We start from the raw sequence: 25,821 nt of genomic DNA, 5'->3' as shown, positions 1-25,821 counted from the left end.
ATTTTTGACAACACCCTTTAATATTAGGCTGATTTAGCACTGATGGTGATGCGTTCAGGTCTTTGTCTCCTCCCTCCCTCTCTCCCAGGCCCTACAAACAGCCTCCTCCCCCCTCTGAACAAACGAGATGACCATCGGTGGATCATCCGGTGCTCCCTCAGAGTCTCACCGCGGATCAGTGAGTGCGGGCAGGCAGGCGACCACCACCCAGCGCACGGATCAGGGGGGGGCAAAACATTTCGGATTAGCCACATCAGCTATGAACATCCTCAACGTTAAGTAGAAGTAGAAGCTCTCACACCGAAAACGCGTCGAGGATGAACGGGACTGCAGCGGCCACAGGATCGGCTTCTTGCCGTTTCGCCCACTATTTTGTTTTGTGTGGAGTGGACACGGAGACGGGCCTGGAGCCGGACGATGGAGCAGGTAGATGGTCTATAAACACGACAACAGCCGCAAAAAGACACACCCGAGCATATGTTTCATGTCATGCTTCATGTGAAATACCATTTCATGTCGGCCTATTTGTGTGCGTCAGGGTGATATCCATTTAAATATGTTTTGATTGGACGCCACATTTCTCTGCCCTTTGGAAGCGTTGTTGACAACATAAAATCTGCAAGCAGCCTGGGTACAATAGCCCGTATTAGGGCCAATAACATTTTATTTCAAATAAATTCTATCATAATATGCTAATATGTTGTTTTTTTCTGGCAGGATTTGTGGGAGGGGTTTTCTGAACATATAGTGCTGATGAAAGGTTTATTTTTTGAGTATGAAACAATGAAAAATCCAAGAGAAGGATCATTTTCCTATGATCTTGAAGCAATGGGAAATTTAAAATGACATGTATACTGTGTCACCCTACAGTATTGTCCTTTAGTATCATCTCTGCTTGGGGAAAACACATGACAGTCCTGTTCATTGTATTTTGATCATATTTTCAAGACAATACCTTGAATCGATTGAGAGCATAGCTTTGTTTGGTTTCTGCAAGTCATCCACTACTACACCTGGATAAAGGACCATAGCAGAGAAAGGGTTGAATAGAGAGAGGACAGCAGCATTTGTCATGTAACACAGCTGGAGCATCCAGCCAGTGGCTCATGGTTGTCACAGTGTGAGAACGAGCTCCCAGATTACTCTATTGTGTAAATGTAAAGGCGGTGATAATCTATGTGACGGCCGGTTTATCTGCTCAGTTCTCTCATCGTCTTCCGGCTCTCGAGCAGAAATGGACCCTTTGTTTTACCAAGCAAAAAAACACCTCTGTGCTTTTTCTCACCAAAAGCCAGAAGTGGGGAAGGAAGTTAAAGGAAATGGATGCTGGTAATGTAGGTGGATGTGGGGGTTGCCACGGCGATGACAGCTGCAGTGGATGATGGTTTATTTGTGGTGGATAGAAATAGAGATATCAGGTGGTGCTGCTTTCCTCCGCACTGAGCTGTTGACACTCAGCTGAGGACAGATTCACCCGGGAGCCCTCGGTGACGTCTGCACGCGTCCCGCTCTGTGTGAGGAACAAGAAGCGTGCAGGTGTGCTGAACACCTTGAACGTCACATCCAGGTTTGCAGACAGTAGTCACACCCTGTGTTCTCCCTCTGTTCTTTTCTAGCAGAAATGTAGCTCGTGTAGAGCAGCTCCTCCGGGGAAAGATGACTGTATCCAGACATGCTTAACTCTGCCTCGTTGTTTTTCTATTTCAGCCGAATGTCTTTATGATAACAGCACAAAGGCAGACAAGAAAAATGTATATTCACGATATGTTGGAACATAGATTATTTACTGTTCCAACGAACCATTTGGGACTTTGATTGCTCTCTGCCTGTGGCGAGTGACAGCGCTGCTGGCCATTGTATCTGAGCTCCACCAATCTGCTTATGTAAAAGCAGGTCATCTCAGACCCACTGCAGCAGGGGGCTCTGTTCCTTTCAAGGGATTTTTGTCTTATTATATACATATATACATATATTCCAAAAACTGTAGTCAAGCGAGAGATGCTTATTCCTTCATTTACAGCTGCCTTACTCGTGTTGGGATGTGTGAGGTCATACAGTGTCTCTTTTTGTGTATGTGTGTAATTAGTGAATGCCTGCCGAGAAACAATCTGCTCTTGTTGGCTTCTCAATGGGTGCCACTGTGTTTTCCGCAGCCTAATCAAATTTCACATGACGTTGCCTGTTGGCATGCTGGATGGCCGAGGCTTCAGCGCCCGCTCAGGCCTGAGGACTGTCACAGGGGGACGACATCAGCAGCGAGAACTCCCTGACCGACCATTTGAGAGCTGCTTTATAATGCTGAACTCATTGCAAAGAGATGTAAATCTTTTCCACTTGTCCTATTAACAAAGGTGCTGCTGGAATGCATAAATATCAGTCTGAGGTATTTTTATTTTTAGGCACTCGACACTTTTATCCTTTATTTTAAGCATATGAGCCCAGCACCAACGTCTGTGTCTCAGAGCGCTGAGATGAAAAGCAAAATTTGTCTTTTCTTTCTTTTTTTTTATTGTCACATGATTCACCTTCAGTGGACGAACAAACCTGTAATGCAAAGACGCCGTGATTTAAAACAGTTTGAGCCAAAAAGGAATTGCTCCTCATCAGTCAGAGCCAGCTGACATTCGCTGTCAGTTTAATCTCTTTCCACTTTTTATATCTGTCCTCATCTACTCATGTAATGATGTGATGAATGGGACGGTGGGGGTAATTCAGCTGGCGAATATGACAGGAGTCTACCGTTATGGCCGTTCAATCATCCCTGATGAAGTGAGCCTGTTTTGCTGTTTTTGTCCTCCAAAAATATTGACGATATTGATATTATAGTGATGGTGATGAGGACTTTCATGTACTGAGGATTAGAGCTGAAAGTCGATGAATTGAGTCGACAAAAGATTAAACTTCGGTTAGGGTTAATTCATTTTGTGAAACAGAAATGTCAAACATGAACTAGTTCCTGCATTCAACTGTGAAGATTTGCTGGTTTTCTTTTTCTTATCTGTTTGTAAATTGAACATATTTGGGTTGTTTGACTGCTGGACGGACAAATCGAGTTTTAGGAAATTGTGAGGCACAGTTGTCACTATTTTCTGACATTTTATGGACCAAACGATTAATCGAAGAATGAAGAAAATAACAGATTCAATGATTTATGAAAAGAATCATTAGCCCTTTTGGTGATTCTCCAACTCATTACCTCAGTACTCATGCACGGCTTCTACTGTGTGTTAATGTTAATGGGGTAAGAGGAGGAAACATGCTAATTACAGCCTAACTGAAACAGGCATTAAGCTTTCATTCGAACACTGAAACAAACCTCCCTCTCACTCTGTTCTGTTAACACTGCGTCTGAATGAGGTCTGTGCAAACTCTTTGGTGGGAGCTCGTGTCAGAAGGAGTGTGGGTTTCAGCTGGGTCAGCTGACGTAACTGCTGACGAGCTTTGTCTTGATGGCTATCTTCGAAGGCCACGGCGGAAGTCGCTACCATGGCAACTAGGTGTTCGTCTGCGAGGCTCCAATCGTGCCTCTCAGCACCGACATCAATTTGTAACCGCAGCAGAGAACATTGACTTCCCCGCTCGAGTCACTGTGATCCATTAGCTTCTGTCTCCCACCTAACAGTCTGACTCAGTTTAACTCGAAGTGGCTCTCCTTTCCTGCGGCGCAGTTTTTCCTCTCGGGGTGCTGCGCGTCATATCGTAGGCAGGTGAGGCGGATGTTCTTGAATGCTGAGCGAGTGCGTCAAAGCTGGCAGCCGAGAGGAGACTGTTGCAGTTCTTGTAATGCGGTGATGTCAGTTCAGGAAGAGCACTGTTCAAGGGCATCCCCTCAGAAAGTGGATGAATAATGAAAGTCGCTCATTCACTCCTGTCAGCTGATTACACACACTGAATCTCTCTCTCATAGACACACAGTTTATTTATGTGTTTCACTCATGCTCACACAGACAGCACTCTGTCTGTAACTGGAGATAGAAGCTGACGCGAGGTGCAGAGACTGAAGAGGAGAGAAGAAACTTGAGCCAGACAGGACAATGCATCAAATCTGTGCATTGTGAAAGCAGGGATGTATAATAAAGTTTTCTTGCGCGCTCTGCAAATTCAATCCTTTCATAGCTGTTATATAGAGATCTCTCATCCATTAACCTGAGGCTGAGCTCTCTTGATGTATGAAACAGCAGAATATTTTAGCTTGAAGAGTTTCCTGCTGCAGAGTGTCAGGGATGAGGGGTGTTGTACCGCTTTTCCAGTCTATCTCTATGGTAATGAGCTGAGTTATTTAACACTTGGAAGGGTTTTTTCCATCTTTGCTGCAGAATGGTCCTAGCCGTCGACAACGGATCAACTTTTTTTTTTTTCAACCCGTGTCAGACAAGGTCGTCCTGTCCATCTTTTCATTGATCGATGCTGCCGTCGTTTTGTGACGTCCTCTGTTCTGTCCTTTTTCATCTTGTTATTAATTCTGTCTCAGCAGTGATGGAGGTCAGAGATCACTCTGTACTAATACGATAATGCCGTAACTCTCTCTTTATGTGCGCCTGTGTGTCTTTCAGGCGAGGGCTTTGAGCAGAGCCCCATTCGACGGTCCTTCAAGTCCAAGGTTCTGGTGCACTATCCTGAAAGCACAGACAGGAACCCCTTCAATAAAGATGCTGTCAACATGGTGAGATCTCGGGTTGCACATCAACGGGTCTTCTTCAGTGCTGTTCATTTTCTCAAATAACAATGATAAAAGATAAGGAAGGACCTTGTTTGTCGGGCAGATGTTTTGTGGCTCTTCCAACCAGTGTACATGAATATTGTTACAAATAACAAAAGAGGAACATAATAACAAAAGCAACTGGGGAAAGAAGTGTAGTAGGAGCCATTTATTTGTGTTTGTTTGCAGCCTCTGTACTCTGCCTCTCTTTTCTTCCATCTAAATACGCAGAACATGCTTATTGTTCTCTGGATGATGAAATCGCAAGACAAAAGACTTGTTAAAAGTCAGATGGAATTAAATACATTTTAATGTCACACTTTTTCACATATCAAAAACAGCCTCCCAGTAGACACCAGAGTAGTTTCTTATTTATTTATACAGTCTTATTAAACATTTTTAAATGTCATTTCACTGGGTTTTCAGACCCGGAAACAACTACATTTGCCAGCAGCACGAATACAACAAAACATAGAACAAATACTTCGTCATGCGGTACTCAGACATATACAGTAAATATATATATTGTCATATCTGGTTATTCCATATTTAACGATGAAGTTACTTGTTGATACTTTTCTCAATTTCTGTCAAAAATATTGTCTTACACTCTGCAGATCAGTTTTGGCATTGAATAGATTTTACAGATTTACATTGCCACTTTATTCTAAACCCTCTTTTATGTCTTCCTCCTCAACTCTTCTTCCTCAGCTCTGCATGCCGAGGGGTCTTTCCTTCCGCACGCAGGCCGACAGGCTCGACACTCAGTTTCACTCGTTCACGATGTCTTTTGACGACGGTACGCGTTCCTACGGCTTCGTTCACACCTTCTACGAGGAGGTGACCAGTGCTCAGATCATCACTGCCATGCAGACTCTCTACCAGATGCACCATGTGGAGCACCATTCAGCTTCATCTGCCTCCTCTCCCTCTTCCTCGTCTTCATCTGCCTCCTCACCCTCCACCTCTAGCATGGACTCGTTTGTGAGCAGCTTGGACGAGTCAGACGCCGAGTCTCTGGCCGGGTTGTCCGCCTGCCTCGGCTGCGCGGGCTCCTTTGATCCGGCACGGGACACTCTGTATGTGTCGAAGGCCCTCTGCCTCCTCACGCCGCTCCCCTTTCTCCAAGCTGCTCGACAGTTTCTGTCTCAGCTGCACCAGGCTGTTGCGTCACACACCGCCCCGCCCCTCCCTCTAGAGAGCTACATCCATAACATCCTGTACGAGGTGCCCCTGCCTCCTCCTGGCAGGTCGCTGAGGTTCCACGGGGTGCAGGGACCCATCGTGTGCCAGCGGCCCGGGCCGGGTGAGCTACCGCTTGGGGAGTATCCTCTTGGAGAGGCATTCTCTCTGCTGGGTGTGGACAATATGGTGCAACTACTTACCTGTGCACTTCTGGAGACACAAGTCCTGCTTTGCTCTCACGGTAAGCACACTAGTCAGTTATTGAGACAACACTCAAAATAAGAAACTCCCACATGTTGCCAACATTTTCTACGAGCAAATACACTCATAGTGAGGGTGAGCAAGTCAAAGGAAGATATTATGATATCTTATCTTAAATAAGACCAGTTTGTCTGATCAGACATTGTAGGCTTGCACATGTGAGTGTATTGAAGAGCACCTTAATCAAACTCAGTGTTTTTGCAGAATTTAACAAAGCAGCTGTTTTTTTGCTGAACATGATACCGTTAATGACACATAAATATAATAAGTACAAGACAAGGCGCAAAATGAAAATACATATATAAAAAATGCATGAAATTAAACAAAAAAGATCCTTTTTTTCCCCCAATTCACACATCCATTACCCCACATGTAACCTACAGTAACAACATGACAGAGGATCATTAATTGGGATGTGCTCTGTCGCACGTAAATAGGAATATGAATGAAATAGTTCTTTATGCAACTCATGTAAACAGCTTGATTAATGTACTTCATCCCTTGAGAATGAGCTCTTCACTTTGTGCTTATAGGTGATATATTCATGCTCATGTCCCATCGTCTTTCTCTCTTCTCCTCAGACTACCAGCGTTTGATGACGGTGGCAGAGGGCGTCACCACCTTGCTGTTCCCGTTCCAGTGGCAACACATCTACCTGCCCATTGTCTCTGCACCGCTACACCACCTCCTCGATGCCCCCGTGCCGTTCCTGATTGGTATCAAGCGCCGAGATGGAGCCCAGCGATCCTCCCTCCACCTGCCACACGAGGTACAGGACTAAACAAGCATCTTGTGTGTAAATGCTTCTGTAGTTTCCTGTGTGAACATGCCGATAAATACTCACACAAAAGGATCTAAAAATATTTCTTTAAACTGAAACATTCTTAAAGCCATTGTATAGCCAGTGCTGCATGCATGACAATTTGCCCTCTGCGTCTGGCCTGTCTGACTGAATCAAATCCCCCCCCCCTTTCCACGAATAAAATCCTGCATCCGAGATCACTTTATGCTGCATGAATATCTCTCTGAAGCCTCTTTGAAGTCGCTCTGCCCCAGAAAGGAGGCAGTTGAAAGACAGCTTGGGGGGATGAAAGCAAAAATGCAGAGCATGAGAGATCCAGAATAATGGGACTCGCTGAATAATTAATGAGAATTGGGGATCACCACTTATTTCTTTGAGTTGTGCAATTTGATGTATGGGTGGTAATTTGCAAGAAAGTGGGAAATATTTTAATCATACATGTGTGATTTGGTTGGAATGTTTTTCTATTCTTTTCTCATTATTACATATTGATATGCAGAAAAAACGTATTTACATGCCCTTCAAAACACATGATCGCCTCCTGATAAGAAATTTGAATGAAAGAGATGATTCAAAGACGGGAAGACATTAACTGGGAAGATGAAGCTGCGCAGAGTAAGAGGATGTCTGCAACTGTCCACTCTACAGTACATCTCCCAACTTCCCCTGAGGCTGCAAACTGACTGCCTGAGGTCACTGTTGAAGGTCATGCTGCTGCTGACTGCGCTGCGCTCCCCTGACGCTTACAGAGGCAGTATTCTGAAATCGGTGCCGATAAGTTCTTTAGTTCATTGCTCAGCAGCTTCTGCACATGTTTCTGATGTGTTCTCCAGCGTGAAAGCCTGATATTGCAGGTTTCCACGATTTCCCCTGTTGCAGTGATAACGGTAGTCATTAGGTAATCCTCCACATGCTAATATCCTCTGTGGGCTTATCACGGTGAAATGCCAAGAATCTATTAATGGAATGTAAATCTTCATCTCTGATCTTAATTGGATGTTAAAGCTCAGCCACTTTGTCTACATGAGATGAATGAGAGTCTGTAGATTGTGATTGGTTAAACCTGTTATGATTATCTGATGGAGGAGCCAGTTGAAAAGTGTTTTTCATATTTTAAACTCTCCTGTTTGTCTCTTTCTCCTACACAGGCCAACCTGTGCTTTGTGGACATCGACAACCGCTGTGTCGAGGCCCCTGAGGACCTTCCCGTGTTTCCAGACCAGACCGAGCTAATCCAGGAGCTGAGTGAGGTCCTGCTGCGTTTTGGGCTCCCTCCACAGGGCGGTGTGATCACTGAGCCTGCCTCCACCTCCCCTCGCCTGAGCAGCTTGGTGCTGGAGGATCTGATGGAGGACAGGAGGAACGGGAACCTCGGAGGCGAGGAGCTGGCGGTGCTGGAGAGGTTGCAGGCTCTGGCGCGGAGGTGCGGAGGAGGAAAAATGTCAGATGGAGAGAAGATGCTGGGACACGTGTTTGAAGAGGAGGAGGAAGAGCTGAAGACTGCGAAGCTGAACGTTCAGCTGAGGGAGGTGTTTGCTGGACGCTTTGCCGCCATGTTTGGAAAGTATGAGGAGTTTGTCATCCACAGCGCTCTTGATTTGGACTCCTGGTTAAGCAACAGAGAGGGGACATTCAGCTTTGACAAGGTACTTCAGTGCACAAAGATCGATTGATAGATCTATTAAAACTACTGTATTTATGCCAATTATTTCCACATATGTTCAGATGGCTTTTCTGTGTTTTTGAAATGCTTTTGATTGTGATAGAAACATTATATCTCTCCATCTTTTCAATGCTTCAGGGTTCCTTCCTCTCAGTTCAGCCTGCAAACCACTTGCACTTCTTGTCCCGGTTCCTGGAGACATCCATGTTTTCTTCCTTTGTGGATGGGAAGGTGATATCCCGCTGGGCGGACAGAGAGCCACTGCAGCAGCTGTTTGACAGCCGTCTGGAGAGAGAACGACTGTATGACACCGACGAAGAGGACTCTCCTGACTGTCGCTACAGGAAATGCACCTCGCTCTTTGAGTCAGGTACTGTGAAGGTGCTCATGAACAAAATAGGATGAAATAAAGTACTGTGACATACATGTTGTTGCAAGATAAGTCCTACAACATGGAATACAAGTCAAAATATGCAACAAGAACAGAAATCCAGCTCCGATCTTACTGTTAATACATCATGGATCAATGTTGACTTGTCAAGGAAAGTCTTAATACAACTTGACTTCATTTCCACAGATTGTCATGTACATTTGACAGTGATGTGCATGTGCAGAGATAACTGAATAGTTAGTAACAGGCAGTTACATCTATACAATTGAAAGGACTTCACTTAATAGTAACTTAAATTATGACATCCATTCATTTAAAGAAGCTGTACATTTTAATGACAACCTACGACAAACCAAGAGTACCATCAGGATGTTTCACCAGTTTAGCATGAAAATAGATTGAACCCCCAGTTGGTAGACTGAGCTGAGTGATGTGAAGTGGATGCCAGATTTTCAAGAGGGAATCTACAAATCTGTGACCATCTGTCCTTCTGTTTGGGTTTTTTGCAGTGTGTCTTTCTGCAACCACCATTTTTTATTTATCTTTTGTAATACGCTTAAGCTCTGCTTAAGGGGACTTGTGTACCAGTACATTTAACTGTTTTCAAATAGTAATGGATGGAAATATTTCTTAAATGTAAATTAAGATAAAATAATCTGATCAACAATTGAAACACAAAAGGGGTGGGATATCATCTGATATGAGGGGGTAAAGATGGCAGAGTTAGGGAATTAGAGAGGGGTGAACTAAAGGATTTGGCAGGGGATGAGCATTATACAGTATAAGCAGAGGACAGAGCTTTGTGTCCAATGAAAACAGTTTCAAACCTTTGAAGTCCTGCCAACCCCTGCAGAAAATGCACTGCTTACATCTCGGCTCGTCTGAAACATTGTTCACATTTAGCCTCCGCTTCAAAGATGTTGCTCCATGTCTTTTTCCATCATACAGTCAGTTACATTATATCACTCTATGCTGTTGTGCACTGTCCAATGATCCGGTCATCCTCTGAGTGTCCTTGCAACTAAACAACCCTAGTAGCACTTAACCAACCTGAAAACAAGATGTTCGTGTAAGAGGTGACATTAAATGTTAGGCGCAAGTCCTCCCTGGAAATGTCTTTATCGTCACTTTCATGACACATTTTATCTACAGCAGGTACCTCTGTTGGATCTTAACCAATCAAGTGCTGTGTTTGTATCTGCAGCTCAGGCCATTGAGCGCAGACTGCTGAAGGCTGACCACACAGCCATACACCCCCACCTGCTGGACATGAGGATTGGCCAGGGTCGTCACCAGCCGGGCTACTTCCCTAAACTGCAGGCTGATGTGCTTGCACAGGGACAAAACACTAACAAGTGAGCCTTTGTTTTCTGCTGCTATTCAGTGAGAATACATTAGAACAGAGATTCCCAACCACGGGTACTTCTGCTGTCACCAGAGGGTACGAGGAAAGGAAATATCCAAATAGGATTATAAATTGGTGTGATGCGGAGCTTTTGTAAGTGTCAACACTAAAAGTAATTTACAAACCGTTGAAAGAATTAGCCAAACGAAACAGGTAAGATGGTTAGCTAAAAGCAGTGGTTAAATAAAAAAAAGTTAAGGGATGAATAGTTTAATAACTAAAGGTAATGAATAAATGGTTCCTACTGCTACCACATTAAGTGGTAATAGTACAAATTTGATCAAAATTACCTACACATTTACAATTCAATTGTATTAACAAATTATTGTCACAATATCCACGTTTATGTAAGCAATAGTGTTACTTAACTTCCACTTCCACAAATGAAAATAAACATATTTTGGAACATGACAGGTTATGTTGATGACGGGATACTTGAACTAATCTGACAGGGCTGTGGGGGTACGTCAAGACAATACAGGATGGGAACCACTGCATTAGTATGTCACTATCTGCCAGGGTCTACTTACCTACCAAAATACACACACAAGCTTGTGAATTTTAATGTCCTATGTTATCTGGGTGAACAGATGGTCCAGTCGTGTTACAGCATCACGCCGGTCCGACCCCAAGAGATCAGCGGTGACTGAACACTCAGGAGTGGACAATGAACAAAGACAGGTACTTTAATGTGTTCAGATACACACTCACAGACGAACACACAGCCCTTAGGAGGCTTGAGTCTGATTTATTACCTTTTTGTTTATTTAACAGAAGCACACATTTGCGAGGAAGAACCTCCGCCAGTCTAAGCTACTTGACCCGTCGCCTCAAGCTGTCAGTCAGACTCACCGAGAGTTCGTGGACGGGCTGCTGAGCGAGTGTCGTCTGAAGGTGAGAGCTCTGTCTGTGTGGTAATGGAGGCTCCGCTGTCATTCATTTCTAAAATCATCATTCAAGGTTAATGCCACAAAATGTTTGCTGGCTTTTTTAGACCAAACGCATGTTGATGGAGAGGATGGGGAAGGAGAGCGTGGAACTGGGTCAGGGAGAAGCCAACATCACAGGCCTGCAGGAAAATACACTCATCCACGGTCTGTGTGACCTACTGGAGAGAACCTGGGGCCATGGTCTGCAGCTGAAACAGGTCAGACATCTAACTGAAAATGCCTTATCAGCTCAGATGACCTAAAACAAACCATCTGGACCTGTGTGTCCCCAAAGTCACATCATGCAGATGAACACAAAGAGATGACTGAGTGTTTTTTATTCTGAACAGGGGAAGTCCGCTCTTTGGTCCCATCTGCTTCACTACCAGGCGGCCCAGGGGAAGATGGAGACACCAGCTGAGTCTCCAGGTCAGAGCACAACCTGACTTGTTTTGTTTTTCGCGTGTAAATCGCTGAGCTAAGAGTCTGACAATCATTGGCGTTTCACTTGCTGTCTGTTCAGGGTCCAACGGTTCGGACCAGAGAACGTTTGATGATGGCTCTCTGCTCCTGAGGGGAACATTAATACAGGATATGAGGTAATGAGAGCAAACAGACTGTGATGTTGGAAAGAGTGGTGGTGAATGGCATGAAAGGCTCTGTTTTATGAAAAATACAGATGAAAAAATATCTTTGCTGTTTCATTTCCTCTATCAGATAACTGATATTTTGGCTGAAGTTTAGATGAAGACAAAATCATAACATTTTAAATACTAGTAATATCTCCAGCATATTGTTCTGTTCTCGTGGGGTCATGAGACGTTTTATTTCTTGGACGCAGGCTTTGATCTTAATAGAAGATATAAAGTGAAGTACCTAGAATAGTCATTAGATACGTTGTTATGAGAAGAAGCTGAGCGTTAGAGCTAATTTTTTCACGGCTCTGTGTGTTCTTTCAGGTTTATCCAGGCCATGAGTGAAGGTCTGTCTGAGGTGGGTCAGGCTCGGGCCTGGATCCACCTGGCTCTGGAGAAGAAAATGCTATCCCAACACCTCAAAGAGCTGCTTACAAACCAGGAGCTGCTCAGGTCAGAATTCACTCATATGACAAGTAGACACAAATCTAATATTTCTGGATGTTGTTTATAGTAAGTCAGGTGATTTTGACTGACTTTCTTTTTGTCCCCTGACAGGCAACTGTATAAACCTCATGCATTCCTGCTCTGCGAGGAAGAAAGGGAGCAGTTTTTGTTCCACCTGCTGTCTCTCAACACCGTGGACTACCTCTGCTTCACACGGGTCTTCGCCTCCATCAGTAAGTCCCGTAAACTTAAACAACAAAATGGTGGAATTTACTGGCAGGTTTTATAGCTTTCAAGGACAATGAAAGTTAGCTTCACCCATCTCCACCCACACTGGCCTCGTATACTTGAATTACACCCAGTGTCTCATGGATTCGCACAGACCCTTTAGCCCTGATACTGTGAAAACCTCATATCATGTATTGTGAGAAGACTTGAACCATTTTAAGTGAGAAAGAAATGACATGAATGTAAAAAAAACCCCACCTTTGTTCTTGGTCTCTTGGGTCTGTCCAGGTATTCCATACCGTGTTGTTATAATTCCCATGAAGAAGCTGAGCATCGCAATGGCAACAGTTAACCCATGGGTGTGTGTGTCGGGAGAACTGGGAGATTCAGGAGTTAGACAGATCCCGAAGAATGCGCAAGAGATCTTTTTCCAGGTTTGTATGCACTCCGCGGCAGTGACTTCAACATCACGTCTGATAGAGACGCATGCATGGCTACACTGACTGTGGTTTGTGCTTTTCATTTCAGTGCAAGAACCTGGGCAGGCTGAGCACTCTGCAGCTGGGACAGGAGAACTCGGGCTTGCTGGCCAAGTGTCTGATTGACTGTGTGATGGTGTATAATGAAATCACTGGACACACCTACAAGTGAGATTCTTGATCTTGTCTTGTACAAGAATGTGTTTGCTCCCAGTTTGATAAAGACATGATGACCTCTAAATGACCCTGACTGTCGAATATTAAACACATAATAACACAATAAAAATATAGAAAATAAGCGACTGCATGTACACTGTGATGGATTACCTATGTGGGGCATATTTCAGGTCTGTGCAGGTTTTACTTAATAGTGTATTGTCATTAAGTGAAACCAGCTGCTGCCTAGTAGAGAGCAAATCAGTCTAAAGACATATGTGTTGTCAGTCATCTAAAATATAAAAACACAATTCTCCGTGAAGTTATTTGGAAGGATAAACTATGCACACTCACCACTCTACACTAGCTGAATAGAACAGATGACCCTTAAGTACGCCATGTCCTTGCATAATAAATCACATGTTTCTTCACACTGTGTCTTCTTGCCTCTCAGATTCCCGTGCGGCCGATGGCTGGGGAAAGGCGTGGGTGATGGCAGCTTGGAAAGAGTTCTCATTGGTCAGCTGGTGTCACCTGGTGGAGAGGACGATGCTGGAAGGTGGACAGGGACGCCTCCGGAGCTGGCCTCTCCTTCCCAGAGTATGCGGACAGTGCTGGGATCGCTTGGCGTCCGGAGCAGTACGTACTGACAAAGAGCACATTCTTTAGCACAATAGCTGACCTACTTGTTGTTATGCTCGCTACAATAACAGATTCTGCTCCCGTATCACCTTTCTATTTTAGCCCCTTCCCCTCATGTGTGTCATTGTTCATCTTCATGTTTTCTGTTTGTGACTACTCTCGATTTCATCTTGACAGGATTGTTGTCTGTTGAAGTGCAAGAGGACATGAGGGAGGCAGCAAATAACCTTGTTAAACACTTCCACAAACCCGAACAAGAGGTATGCGACTGTGATAGTGAGTGTGTCCCACCGATTCAGCTCCTACGCTCATTCAACCTGTTGGCTCACTCTGCTAAAATGGGGTGAAAATGCAGCGTTGTGTAAGACTGTCAAACCTCCTGCTTGTGTTATTTTTATCTCCAACATGGTTCATTACCCCGGCTTTGTCTCATGTAGCAGACTAGCCTCTCTCACCTCAACAGCAAGGTAAAAGCGCTGAAGAGACGTGATGGATGACTTAAGCTTATCTGTAATGGCCCTCCAATTCATTGTAATAACATCCTTAGAGCACAGGCTTTAATGTGAAAGCGTTTGCTCTGTTCTGTTTACTTCCTCTTAGTAAATGAAAGACGAGCCTTTTAAATTAAAAACTAAACAAATTGTTCTCTGCTGTGGAGGATTTTGGAACATCGCTGCGCCTTCTGTCACTCATATGAGGGGATTTACTGAAGCTGAAAGATGAGCCTCTTGCTTACAATGCCTCCATTAACTCTGTTCCCATTTCTCTCACCCCAGAGGGGAAACTTGACGGTCTTGTTATGTGGTGAAGGAGGTCTGGTGCTTTCCTTGGAGAAGTTCCTCTTGCACGGCTTCAAATCGAACCGTCTTTTCCAGAGGAACGTGTTTGTTTGGGACTTTGTGGGTAAGTACTGTTGAGTGTGAGCTCATCAAACGTGATGCTTTACTTCTGGGCGATGTCTGTTAGGGCGTCTCCATCTAGTGGTGGTGGATATGAACTTCACATATCAAATTGCATGCAACAAAGGATGATTGATGTACTTTGTTAACAATCAGTTTTCTACAGCCTCACTTTCCCTTATTGTTTGTATATTAAAAAGTTATGAACTGACAGTAGGACCAACTCTCTCCCACAGAGAAGGCAGTGGTTTCCATGGAGACAGCTGATCAGATGGGTGACCTGCATGGATCAACACTGACAAAGGGTCCACCTTGTGATTCACTGTGCCACTATGTCAACGCCATCAATGCCTCGCCAAGAAACATCGGAAAAGAGGGCAAATTCCAGCTGTTTGTCTGCCTGGGAATCAGGTGAGTGGCCGTAATTTTAAAAACAACTGTTTTAAAAACACAAAAGAGACCCAAAGAAGACAAGGATAAACTCCGCCACAACAACTTACAGAAGGACATAAGGGCATATTTAAAGAGACACCCTTCCTTACATGGTTGGGGATGTAACAGGAGCCATAGGTGAGAAATAGGTCATTACAAAAAAACCAAAAGGGATTATAACCCAACAATAGGTTTATAATTGGACTGATACGAATGTAATTAATTCAGTGTATGAAGTCTAAAATAGATTCATGATCCATATTTAAACCAGAAATAGGGAGACAGGACAGACAGCATGCCTTTTTTGTTGAAGCCCACAAATCAAAAAAAGAGCAGCTTGCTGTCTTTTTTTTTTTTTTTTCGTTGCTAAGCAACCACCAAATTACCCATCCTTTGCCTAACCGTGATTTTGCTGTGAAGTAAAGATCTCACCACCACAGAAGGGCCGTGTCTCAATTCATCCGATTGGACAATATGGAAGTGACGTCGGGCTCTTTTCTGCTCAGAGTTTACGTTTTTTCAACTGGAGGCGTTCAGCGCGTAATTTTAATAAAAGTTTAAAAATAAAACTGATCTATAAACTATCAATTAACTAAGGATTTTACTTTATTCCACTGCTGTTCTTTACTTACAGCAACTGCCTCTGTGTCAGTGGTGGTCACATTTCAGACATAATTTACAAAATTTACAAATTTGAGAGAATTTCAGTTAGATAACTGTGACATCAGCCGACTCCGCTGTTACAGAAATCCTTATTTTCTCTCGTCTCTGCATCAGACAGAATCAATAAAAATCAACTCTAAGTGGTATAGACTATAAATTTCAGAGCTCTGTTAATTTTTTTAATGATATACCATTTGTAGACAGAATAATTATTTCGACCATTATCGTGGTAAGATAGTGTTGGAGTCTCTGCGGATTAACAAGTAGAGGTCTGCACTGTCAACAATAAGTAAGGTCACATGTTGTCTCTTTTTCTGCCCTTGTCTATTTCTCCCAATATAGTCAGTTAAAGCAAACAGCTCTAAAACTGATGGAACAGTTAAGCTATATATTTGGGCAGCGCCAGTTCTTGTCTTGCAGTCAGCTAACTCCCCTTCAAGTCAATACCAAACTTCATCATGTATTTCTGGGACCATTGTTGACCTCTGACCTGTTCCTCTTGGCAGGGACCGGCTTCTCTCTCAGTGGCTCCCCCTGCTGGCAGAGTGTCCCCTGACAGCGCGGACGTATGAGGAAGGTGCTCTGCTGCGGGACCGCCCTGCCGTCCACTCCCTCTTCCGCATCCTACACACACTCAATGAGTTTACCATCACCCTGGAGACTGCACTGGTTAAAGGAGTCGACCTCTGACCCCTGACAGATAAGAGTTCAGCCCCTGCTCTGTAACCTACTGCAGGAATGCTGATGGGTTAAAATATTCATCTCTCCATCTGCGGGAAAAGGAAGTACATTCAGACACTTGAGAAAATGTGACTCAATCACAAAAAAGGACGGAGGACTAGATGACGTCACTGGCAACTCGAGCTCCAAACATATTGCCTTGTTCACTGATGTAAATGTCTTATACACTGTATTTGCTCCAGGAAATAGTCAGATTTTTCCTATGCTTGTTTACACTGTGAAATTCTGTTTCCCCAAGGAGAAATAGAGAGTTGTTCATAATCTCACATCTGCAGTAGATATTTTCACAGCTCACATCATTTACCGTACCTGACCCTAGGACAGCTATAACTCTCAACTATAACTGCTGTATTGCTTGCACTTGAACTTTAAACTAAGCACATGCATGGCCAAAATCTGTTTGTTTGGTTTACGTCTTAGTGTGTTGTGATCTGAACTATCTGGACTCAGGCCTTATTATATAAACATTTTTCTTGACTTCATTCATTGTATATCTTAGTAAATATACCCAAGAAAGATGATGTTCCCTCTCTATAATATGTTACAAGAATGCTATATGACTATGCTCTCGTTATACTGTGTATTTCTCATTGTTTATTTCAGTTTGGGGTCACATGCTGCAGAGTTGTGCTCATGAAATTCTCAGTTGGTGAAACACTGAAACCAAACTAGTGTCCTAATTGTGTCACTTCAAATAGTCTTTGTCAGAAAGCTTTTTCCCCCCTCCCTCTCTTATTGTAAATATTTTTGCTTCATTAGATCTTTGATAGAATTGTGCCCATTTGTTATTATGGTGTAATGAATCTTGTGGCATATTTTTCTGTATAAAGGAATCTTCTTTGTGTCTGTGTGTAAAACAATAGACTTCACTATGGACACACTTTACTGATTATGTGCATAATTGTTTCTAAACTGTTCAAGTGTCTTCAGACAATGAATAGAGCACAGGTTCTTAAAAAACGCTAGGTATTATGTTGATGTTGCATTTAATTTAACAGTTGAAGAATTATGAAAATGCCGTCTCCTGCACTGTCCTGCAAGCACTGTATGTATGTAACCCACAATGACCAAGCCTCTATTATCATTTAAATACAGATTAGAGAAAGCAATAATGAATTGTTATTTATGAAATGTGTTGTCAAAGATTAAAGTTAATATTGACATAATTGACATGTCGTGCTGTTGTGTTAGTAAATTGCTTTGTAAAATGGTTTTCAGTTCACTGTACACTCATTACACAGGACTAATTGCATCTGATGGGAACAAATAATTTGACTGTTATAGTTTACCAAATGCAAACATGACCAACTACTGCATATACACTGATACATGCATGTGCAGTGCACTAAAATTCAGTTCAATAGCCGTGAAGTTGCTTGTGATGCTGAAGCAATTTTTGAAAACAAGGTCTGAGGTGTCCTTAATAACACTATGGTGCTTGTGTTGCACTGTTGTATTTATTGCAGAATTACAGTGCTACTTTTTATTTATTTTGACTACCAATCTATAATTAAAAGCTCCATACTCCCCACGCGGATTATCTCCCCTTTTGTAAAAACAGCAGTAAACGTTAACTGGTGCAGTGTTGTGTGGCAGTAGGACGATTGGTTCGCTACTGTCTGGGGGGGGGGGGGGTAAAAAAACGATACTAGTGGTTGTTCGCCCTAAACTGACCACTGGATGGAGGCCATGTTTCACCCACCTTTTATTTAGCACTAATCTGGTCTGTTGTCACGCAATTCAAAATCTACAAAGCGCATCTCTCCCTGCTAGACGCCGAGCCTCCTGAAAACTGTAGGCCTCCAGACGGGCCATCTGGCGTTGTGTAGTAAAACGACAGGCCCCGCCCCTTTGCTTACACTCTCCAATGTGCCATAGCAACCGGGGCCGAGCCTCCTGTTCCCGCGCAATGTTCCCATCCTTATAAGGCCAGTAGAATGCAGACGCACGGACACGTCACACGTCGTTTATGTAAATAGTTTGATTGAAGAAAAAGAAAAAAGCCTTCTGCCCTACTCTGAAATGGAGGTGTGGATACGACGCATGCGCACTGTGTCCACAACTATCCAGTCCCGTCCACAGGCGCAGACATCAACAAGGGAGCGGGTTGCTGATGCGGGTTGATTTTCATAATACTCACATCGTAACGACGCGCTATTGGGATTATTACTTTGAATCAGCTTCACGCAACTTGCAACAAGGTAATGAACGCAGCCGGGTTTTATTTGTTTTGTCGGGTCTCTGGAGCTTTAAGGGGTTTTAAAGTCTTAAAGCGGTGCTTTTTCGGATGTGTAATTCAAAACAAGCTTCGAGTTGTCTCAGAACAATTGCTCTTTTTTGGGGGGGGTGGGGGGCCTGCTGCAACACCGACTGGGTGGTCCGCATTATGTGCAGGTCTCCTTTTAAACAGTTAAAGTAACCGGTCAAAGTGGGAGGAAGGCGAGATAAACGCGCAGATGTGTTTAATAGTGTCAGAATAGCGTGATGAGCGAAGGGTGGCTGTTGTTATTATTGTTTGTGTCAGTGCATCTGGCTGCTGGAGGAAATCGCTCCACTTATCGCTCCTGAGATGTGCCTAAAGTCGGTTATTGTGAGAGTTAGGGTCGGAAAGATGCTCCTCTAAACAGCATTAATGCCCACATTGTGTGGCTGTGGTGCGCCTGCAGTCTACTACACATTTACGCCTGCTAAATACGCCAAGTTGAATCTCTCACGCCCACCCGGACCACAGATGCGACTCAGCACGCGGCCGCTGCTGTCAACAAAACAGCTACCGCAAACACAAACTATGTACGAAGGCCTTATGAAACTCAAGCTGGGCGAAAAAGGCTGTTTGGTGCAAGAAAATAGCGCAAACGCCGACTTTCAACAAGCCGTCGCTTTGAACTTCGTGCACATGTAGTTGAAGGAGGACTGTTGCAGTGACGCGGCTGTGGAATAACAAAGAGTAAAGATCAAATTACACGATTATCTGAGAACGGCTTTCCTTTAAAATGCAAAACGACACGTTTTGCTTTCGAAATGTGTTTGCCATAGTTTATCTCGCCACATAGAGTTAATGTTGGGAAGGAAAGTCGGGCATCGTCGAGCAGAGGACGGTCATCATAAAATGGGTGCGCATGAAGCAGGTCGTGTGGCATGCCATGCTTCCTCGCTGGAGTGGGCGGTGAAATTGGCGACTTGCACTTTTCTCTCGATAAAAACAACAACATTTATCGGCGTCTCGTTTTATTTTTAAAAGTGGGGGGGTCCTACACGCGTGTCCTCGCCGCTTTCGGGGGGATTTTTACAGTTTACTTTAAATATTACAGCTTTTGCGGAAAATCGCATCACACCCCCTTCTCCACATTGCCTCCGCCTTTGAAGTGTGTTGCCATGTTGAGTTGCGTCACGTACTGTATTCTGCTGCAGAGATCGTCTGCAGTTCACAGAGGAGACACTTGGAGGAGAATATGTGGTCGGAGTAGTAAAATACTCCAGGAAACATGCACCGAACTGATACAAGGTTGTTTTTATACAACACCTACGAAAGTACATATTCAATTCATGGTATAGATTGCTTAATATCCTTCTGATCATATCTGTTTAGTTTTGATTATTCTCTTCACGTTCTAGTTATTTAATCATAAGTCTATTACCTCTAAGTTTAGTTTAGTGTATTGACCTTTCAGCTTTATCACAGGTTCATAAATTGTCATTAAAAACACTTATTTTTGCTGTTACAATAAGATGGCAATACTAAATAGACCAGATCTGCTGTCTTAGTCAGGACTTGCATGTAAAATAGTTTGTTTTTTTTAAATCTCAGCGAAGCACTTTACAATTACACTTTGCAATTTGCAAGTTTCTGCAAATAAGCGTTCTGCATTTTTTTGTACATTGAAGTTTGTACATTGAAGTTTGGCTGTTAAACTAGGGCTGGAAGTAGCCTATGTATTTATTATTTTAGAGACTTTCATCACAATGCTATAATACATAATGTTGCAGTTGAATAAATGCTAAGGTTCCACATAGTTCTAATTTTTACGCACTTACAATTGTACAGATACAGATTTTTTACTGTTGTAAATTCTCATCTAATCTGATGAGACAACTTGTCATACTTATACTGACATCTCGAGACAGTTTTCTGGTTCTCATATTTCCCCCCACATTTCCCAGCCTGAAGTGGTATCTGATATAGCCAGCGGAGTGACAGGTCTTTCATTTTTCCTGCTCTCTGTCTGCTCTCTGTGGCACCGCACTGTCAGAAGACCCCGAGGACTGATGGCAAGAAAAAAACCCAGTCTGGGGGGCGCGGCTCGCAGTTTTGCCGCAGTTCAGGTCTACATGTGCTGTGGAGATTACATTTTGCCTAGCAACATAAATCATAATTCGTCTGCATAATCGGCGCGTTTATTGCTTTTCGAGTGAATTACTCCAGACACATTTATATGTTTGCATTTCTCTGGCAATGCGTCCTTATCTTATGTAGTTTTTAACCATAGAAAATAACGTGTCCTCTGCAGCCTGGAGGATGGGATTATAAGTGCGTGCTTATATTTTGAGTTTCCAAAATGAAGCGTGAATCCTGTGAGCGCAGCATGGTGACAAGATCTGTCTGACACGCTGTCTGACTGTTGACCTACTTCCCCCCCCCATGTGGGTCAAAGCGGAGAGATGCTCCAACAAAATCGCTTTCGCTGGATGTTTTTAATGCTCTCTGGTCGTGACAAAACACCAGATTATTTCTGTATTAATTCACATTAAGCTAAACTGAAACGCTACAATAAAGTATCACCTCTGATCCGAGCCAGAGATGCACGGCTGCGGGGAGGTACCGCAGTTAACACGTTGTGCACACTGATGAGAGCATGTGGTGTTAATATTTAAATCTTTCTTTTTGCACGCAGATGTTTGGCTTTCATAAGCCAAAAATGTACAGGAGTTTGGACGGCTGCTGCATCTGCCGCGCAAAGTCGTCAAGCTCTCGCTTCACGGACAGCAAGCGGTATGAGAAAGACTTCAGGAGCTGTTTTGGGTGAGAGACACAGCTGAACACGTGGGCTTTGGAGAGAGGCATTTATTCTGTGTCGTTCCTTCACAAACTGTAATTGTCTTGCAGACTGAGTGAAACGCGATCTGGGGAAATCTGTAATGCCTGTGTGCTCCTGGTGAAACGATGGAAAAAGCTTCCTGTGGGAACCAAGAAGAACTGGAACCATGTGAGTTTGGAGCTCAGTAGGCCTACTGATGTTGTGGTTGAGCTATTACTTTGTCATAGTAAACTGTATAAAATGATGTGATTTCTCCTCTCCTCCATACAGGTTGTTGATGCCAGAGGAGGTCCCAGCCTAAAGATAACTTCCAGGCCCAAGAAGATAAAGTCCATCACCAAGAAAGCGCGGCCGAGCCAGATCAGCAGGCTGCAGAAAGAGCTTAAAAGACACAGTGAGTTTTGGCCTGCTCACTCATTTGTCTTTAAAAATACCAGATATTTTGTCATACATACCACATATGTCACGCCTAACCATCCCTTCACTGTTCACGCTTTGTTCTGCCCACCAGATTCAGACGCCCACAGCACCACCTCCAGTGCCTCTCCGGCTCAGTCTCCCAGCTACAGCAACCTTTCAGACGACGGCTCAGACTCTGAGCTCAGCCCAGGATCCAGCCGCTCCCCTGTTTTCTCATTTCTGGACCTAACTTACTGGAAGAGGTAAGTAAGACAGTGAAACACACGCACCTTTTTTGATCCGCTGACTCATTATTTAGGATTTAGAACGACACACTGCAGCTTGTTTTTGACTTTGATGTATGTTCTGATTTGATTCGATTTTATTTATTTTCCCAACATTTTATTTCATTACAAAATTACAGGTTATTTTACAGCTCGGTCTTAAACTAAATATTCTGCCTTCTCTCCCAAGCTTGGCAAATACAATTTGTTACAAAACAACATATAGACAGTATTACATGAAAAATCAAAGAGCCCTTTTTTGTCCAAGTAGTTCCTGTTAATTCAAATCAGACCTTTATCATTCTTACTAGTTCATAGTTTGGTGACATCTTCCACCTGACGAGAGGTCTAATCCAGCAGGGTAATTGGAAACACCTGTGTTGGTGTGCAGGGCCTTGTTGTGCTTGTTGTGTTACAGTCATGGCTTGATATTAGACCAATGCTCATGGTCTAATACTACTAAAAGTTATATGGACTGTTCACCTTCTTTAAAGGACCAGTTTAAGTTTAAGGTTTAGTTTAGGCCATTAACTAAAATCACATTTACATTCCATTACGGCTTCCAGACAGCCAATGGTTTTCTTTCATTTTAAGTGTAAAAAGCTTGTAGAGAAACCTGCTTGAGATACAGTAGATAATCCATCACAGCAAATGTCTTTTTTTTTTGTATTAAAATTTAAATAATTAAATGATTACATTTGAGGCACTTTTCAATATGCTCGACAGGAGCTCACTATCTGCCTTTGCGTGACTTCAGTCTCCTTCACACCTGTATACCAAGTGTGCAGTAGAAAAAAATCACACTGACTGTAGATATTTGCACACTATCATTGCATTATAAATGGCCCACAGCATGTAAAACACAGGTACAGGCCTTTAATTGTTTTGCTGTTGCTTCATACTCTTGATTGATGTGTATGTTGTGTGTCATGTTCTGATAGGCAAAAGGTGTGCTGTGGAATAATCTACAAGGGTCGCTTCGGGGAGGTGCTCATCGACCCCCATCTGTTCAAACCATGCTGCCGCAACAAACAACGGCAGCAGCAGCAACAAGAGGAGGAGGAAGAAGAGGAGGAGGAGGAGGATGAGGAGGAAGAGGTGGAGGTAGAGGAGGGCCAGGTGGGCGTGGATGTCAGCGGGCAGAAATCCCTGATGGAAGAGGAAGTGAAGGAGATGCCGACGTGTGCAGAGCCTGCTCAGCTATGCGTTACCGTGACAACACCTCCAACCAGGAGCGGGGTGGTGGTGGAGGAAGGGTGGTGAAGTCAAACACACCCCCCCTCCACCCCCAACTCGCCTTGCACTCATCTCTGAAGAAATCTTGGGGTGCTGTTTTTTTCTCTCAAGCACTTACAGAAAGAAGTTGCCTCAGATTGCCTTCAATCATAAAGCAGCTTCTTCTCCATAACAATGTCGGAGGTTTGTTTATTGTGTTTCAATGGTAACTTATGGACCGTTGTGTTTCCACTTATTGTCTCTTATTTTCTATTTAATATTCTTACCATCCTGCCGATGGACCATCATCCGTGGTGTTTGTGTTCTACTTTAGATGAAATGCTGGAGCTCTAGTTTGCTGGTACATTTTAAAAGACTTTATTCCAAAACGCAATAGATCCACTTGCTTACAGAAAAAGGTGCTACTTGAAATTCATCACTCAACATTTCAAACATACAGCTGAACCCATTCTCAACATGGATATTTTATAAGCATATATGAGATGACTAATATAATGCGATTAGTTTTGCTTTCCTTGTGAAGAGTAGATATCTCTTTTTTTTTGAAATGGTGGATATCTCGTTTTGGAATGAATGACACTTTGCATTGACAGATCCCAGACCTGTACAGTAACCCTTGTGTTTATTGTGTCTTATTCACATTGACATCCACTCCTATCAAAGAGTTTGTGTTTGTAGACTAGATTAGCGTCTCTGTGTGCGAATACATATGTGGGTCCCATTTAAACAAGGCCTGTTCACAGCTTCAACAGCAAATACACCAGCCTTAATTATGTGTAACAGACAGTGCTAGTGTTAATTCTGGATTGGTATTAAGGAACAAAAAGGGACAGTAGTTATATTTATTGTGGCCTCAGCAACACATAGTGCATTTTGCATGAATGGCAAGCCCACTCATTCAAAAGACCTGATGATCTGATGCATGAGTCTACTAGAATTGCATGGCCTTATATAAACTGTAAATCTTACTTTTATTTTTTTGGATCCATTTCTCTGAAGTTTTAACTTATTTTTATATGTAAAAAAAAAAAAAAAGAAGAAAAAGGAAAAATACAAGTGTCTTTGGATAATAATACCACACCATACAACAGCAAAACACATAATCGGTCTATAGTCATTAAGCAATATTAATATCAGTGATTCCCGTCATTCCTGGGTCAGTATATGGTAAAAGACTTTATACAAGCTGAAATTCTATGTCATTGCCTCTTAATATACCACAATTGTGTTGTGATATATAGCCTAATATTACCTTATTTATCAAACGAAAGCCAAAGCACATTGAAATTCACCCAATGTCAAATCAATGCAGGTTTTCTATGGACACTTGTGCTTGTCCGAGCTCATTTGTATGTATCTTTATGGTATTCTAAAAACAACACTAATATGAAATTTCATACACGTGATGTTGTAGTTGGGAGCAGAGGGTGTGTAATGTACATAAGGGGTTGGGTGAGCCGTATGGCTCTTATACTGTATGGGTTTCATTATTTATTTATTTCATATTTATTTGTATCACTGCATCCCCGCTTAGAAGTGTAATACTATGAATCTTTTTCATCTCTAGCTTATACGTAGAACGGTTTTGTACATCAGAAATCAAATGTTATTCTCACGCAGGCTTTGTTTAACATTGCATTGAATTACTGGTTGTCAATATTTGTGAAATGTTGTTAAGTATTTATTTACTCATCAGTTGAGTTGCGTGCAACCTAACTTATTCTGTACCATCACTTTGGATCATGTAGACTGAAACGACTGATAGATTGCAACCAAACTGTGCTTTTCCCCTTTTAGCCTGTAGCTTAAAATGTTACAGAGTAGTAGGATACCTGACTCTAGACTTGCATGTACTGTTGCTATGCATTTACTTAGCTTAGACAAAGCGGTTTTGTATTTTTTATACATCATGTACTTTTTTTACTTGTCCCTTAATAAAAGTAATTTTGTGAGTTTTCTGGAAGTATGGCATTACTGAATTTATTGGCATAAGGGGGGTAGGTGGATAAAAATTAAATCAGCAGAATGATTGACAAATTCAGTTAACCACGTTTGTAAAGTATCTCATCAGACTTTTATCAAATATAAAACTAATAGACACTAGATTTAAAAGAGAATTTTGTTCACATGTACCTCACACTACTTACTTTACCTTATTGCAATTACACTATAATCACTTTTTATTTCCATGAAATTTAAATTTAAATTG

The 25,821-nt window shown here is 42.8% G+C and overlaps 2 protein-coding genes across 3 annotated transcripts; both read left to right on the top strand.

Moving 5' to 3' along the window:
- Positions 1-317: 317 nt before the first annotated feature.
- On the top strand, positions 318-16,606 carry LOC139286107 (DENN domain-containing protein 5B-like). 2 transcript variants are annotated; one of them, XM_070906791.1, is made up of 21 exons: positions 318-426; positions 4,554-4,663; positions 5,411-6,125; positions 6,727-6,914; positions 8,096-8,593; positions 8,749-8,980; positions 10,206-10,354; positions 10,992-11,087; positions 11,181-11,300; positions 11,401-11,553; positions 11,686-11,764; positions 11,859-11,934; positions 12,295-12,423; positions 12,529-12,650; positions 12,934-13,079; positions 13,174-13,292; positions 13,735-13,919; positions 14,100-14,182; positions 14,699-14,825; positions 15,058-15,232; positions 16,423-16,606. In XM_070906791.1, the coding sequence occupies exons 1-21, from the start codon at positions 318-320 to the stop codon at positions 16,604-16,606; spliced, it is 3,795 nt and encodes a 1,264-aa protein (XP_070762892.1). The 2 variants fall into 2 exon arrangements, with proteins under 2 accessions (XP_070762892.1, XP_070762893.1); XM_070906792.1 differs by having other exon boundaries at positions 10,206-10,356; positions 10,997-11,087.
- A 2,149-nt stretch (positions 16,607-18,755) lies between these two features.
- LOC139286114 (SIN3-HDAC complex-associated factor-like) lies at positions 18,756-24,553 on the top strand. The gene is made up of 6 exons (XM_070906799.1): positions 18,756-18,858; positions 21,550-21,677; positions 21,762-21,861; positions 21,964-22,087; positions 22,205-22,355; positions 23,318-24,553. Exons 2-6 carry the CDS (start codon positions 21,550-21,552, stop codon positions 23,637-23,639), a joined length of 825 nt encoding a protein of 274 aa, XP_070762900.1. The 5' UTR covers positions 18,756-18,858; the 3' UTR covers positions 23,640-24,553.
- The last annotated feature ends 1,268 nt before the right edge of the window (positions 24,554-25,821 follow it).

This window comes from Enoplosus armatus, chromosome 6, assembly GCF_043641665.1.
Source record: "Enoplosus armatus isolate fEnoArm2 chromosome 6, fEnoArm2.hap1, whole genome shotgun sequence".
Classification (NCBI taxonomy): Eukaryota; Metazoa; Chordata; class Actinopteri; order Centrarchiformes; family Enoplosidae; genus Enoplosus; species Enoplosus armatus.
This window is presented reverse-complemented; position numbering and strand designations above follow the sequence as displayed.